Source organism: Asparagus officinalis, chromosome 6 (assembly GCF_001876935.1).
Source record: "Asparagus officinalis chromosome 6, Aspof.V1, whole genome shotgun sequence".
In the NCBI taxonomy this organism is placed as follows: Eukaryota; Viridiplantae; Streptophyta; class Magnoliopsida; order Asparagales; family Asparagaceae; genus Asparagus; species Asparagus officinalis.
In genome coordinates this window covers 37,235,609-37,237,803 of record NC_033799.1, presented here as the reverse complement: position 1 = coordinate 37,237,803, position 2,195 = coordinate 37,235,609, and the positions used below count along the sequence as shown (strand labels likewise).

The 2,195-nt window shown below is 32.6% G+C and overlaps 1 protein-coding gene across 1 annotated transcript; it reads left to right on the top strand.

Moving 5' to 3' along the window:
* On the top strand, positions 758-1,923 carry LOC109846060. The gene is made up of 5 exons (XM_020415283.1): positions 758-861; positions 946-1,076; positions 1,205-1,543; positions 1,625-1,705; positions 1,805-1,923. The coding sequence occupies exons 1-5, from the start codon at positions 758-760 to the stop codon at positions 1,921-1,923; spliced, it is 774 nt and encodes a 257-aa protein (XP_020270872.1).

Below are 2,195 nucleotides of genomic sequence, written 5' to 3'. Positions count from 1 at the left end.
AGCTGATGCTTTTACCAGTATGTTGAATTTAGCAGCTAAAGCATCTCTTATAGAAGGATTGGGTCCTATTAATATGTCCCAGAAGGTTTGCTGCCTTCAATATGCTAATGATACTTTAGTTTTCTATAAAAACAAAAGAGAGCAGCTGACAGTCCTGAAACTAATCTTATACTGTTTTGAATTAACATTTGGATTAAAAATAAACTTCAACAAGAGTTTGCTTATTGCTCTTGAAGATAATGAGATCTTGCAGCATAATCTGGCTGGCATGTTAAATTGTAATAGTGGAAGCTTTCCTATCACTTATCTTGGAGTTCCTTTGAGGCCTGGAAAATTAAAAAAAGAGGATTGGTCTCCTATTATTGATAAGTTTGAAAGAAGATTAACCTTATGGAAAGGAAAATCTTTATCAAGGGGAGGAAGATTAGTGCTTGTTAATGCAGTTCTTTCCTCTAGTCTTTATCAAGGGGAGGAAGATTAGTGCTTGTTAATGCAGTTCTTTCCTCTATGCCAATTTTTTGGATGTCTTTTTTCTTAAAGATTAGTGCTTGTTAATGCAGTTCTTTCCTCTATGCCAATTTTTTGGATGTCTTTTTTCTTATTCCCACGGTGGCTTATTGATAAAATTGATATGATGAGAAGAAGATTTTTATGGACTGGCTCTTTGGAACACAAGAATTCTTCTAACTTGGTTAAATGGGAAGAGATTTGCAGACCCAAAAAGCTAGGTGGCTTGGGTATTATAAATTTGAGAACTATGAATAAATCTTTGTTGGGAAAATGGATTTGGAAATGGTTTGATGATAAGATGGATCTATGGAAACAAATAAGTTTCTACAAGTATTTTGAGAATAAAAACTGGTCAGATTATTTTTGTTCTGACAAAAGATCCCTATCTCATTTCTGGAGGAATATTTTTATTAATGTTGATAGCTTTTTATGCAGTACTAGTGTAGATGTGGGGAATGGAAATAAAACTCTTTATTGGCTTGATAAATGGACAGGTGCAAATACTCTAGCTTCTATGTTTCCTTCTCTTTATAACATTGCATCATTCCCTTATGCTACTATTACCAGTTTGAGGAAAAAAATTAAATAATGAATGGATTTGGGATATTAAATTTCAAAAACAGTTGACAGGAAATCTGGTTTTTCAATATTATGATATGTTGAACAATATTATGCTTATTAATTTTGTTCACAGGGAGGATAAGAGAAAGTTTTCAATATTATGATATGTTGAACAATATTATGCTTATTAATTTTGTTCACAGGGAGGATAAGAGAAAGTGGATTTGGGAAGCAAAAGACAAGTTTACTGTTAAATCATATTATCATTTTCTTATTGATGGAGGCTTAAGGTATGACTGCTTAAATCTTTGGAAGCTTTCTGTTCCTCTAAAAGTGAAATTTCTGGTTTGGTTGGCTTTAAGAAGTGGTTTAAACACGAAAAAGAATTTAGTAAAGAAAGGTGTTCATATGGATGTGCTGTGTTGTTTTTGTTCCAAGTTGGAGGAAAATCATCTTCATCTTTTTGTTAAATGTGAGTTTGTATACTCAATTTGGAGATCTGTCCAGTTTAAATTGAATATCAAGAAATATTTCAATTTATCTTCTTTAAAAGATATTTGGAAGAAATGGAGTGATGAGAAGTATGATAGTGGGAACATAGAGAGAGATGTGATTCTTTGTTCTCTTATATGGTGTATTTGGCAGGAAAGAAATGATAGAATTTTTTCAAATAAGAAAAGGAGATCATTAGAACTTTTGAACAAAATTTTGACTTATGCAAAATTTTGGATAGGTTCTCAGATATCTGATCGTGCAGCTAGACTACAAGAGAGGAGGAGGAAAGAAGCTGCTTCAGTTGCTGAAATTTCTTTAGTTTGCACAGCTGGGAGGGTGATTGATCTGCTGGAATGAAGACTAAGCTCAAGAAAGAAGTCTGCTTTTGTGGTCTAAATATGAAAAAATGTATATGGGTTGGTCTTTTGATACAGTTTTTGATATTTTGTTATCAATTGCTAGGGGGTGAAGAGTTTAGGTGAAGTTGACTGTAAAACTCTGATAATCCAGGGTATTCATTCTTGGTTAGGGATGAATACTTTTTTGTAACAACCAAATTTGTTTAATTTAGCTGGCTGGATTACTATGTTGGTAATCCATCATTTTTCTCAAAAAAGGATGTAATTTGT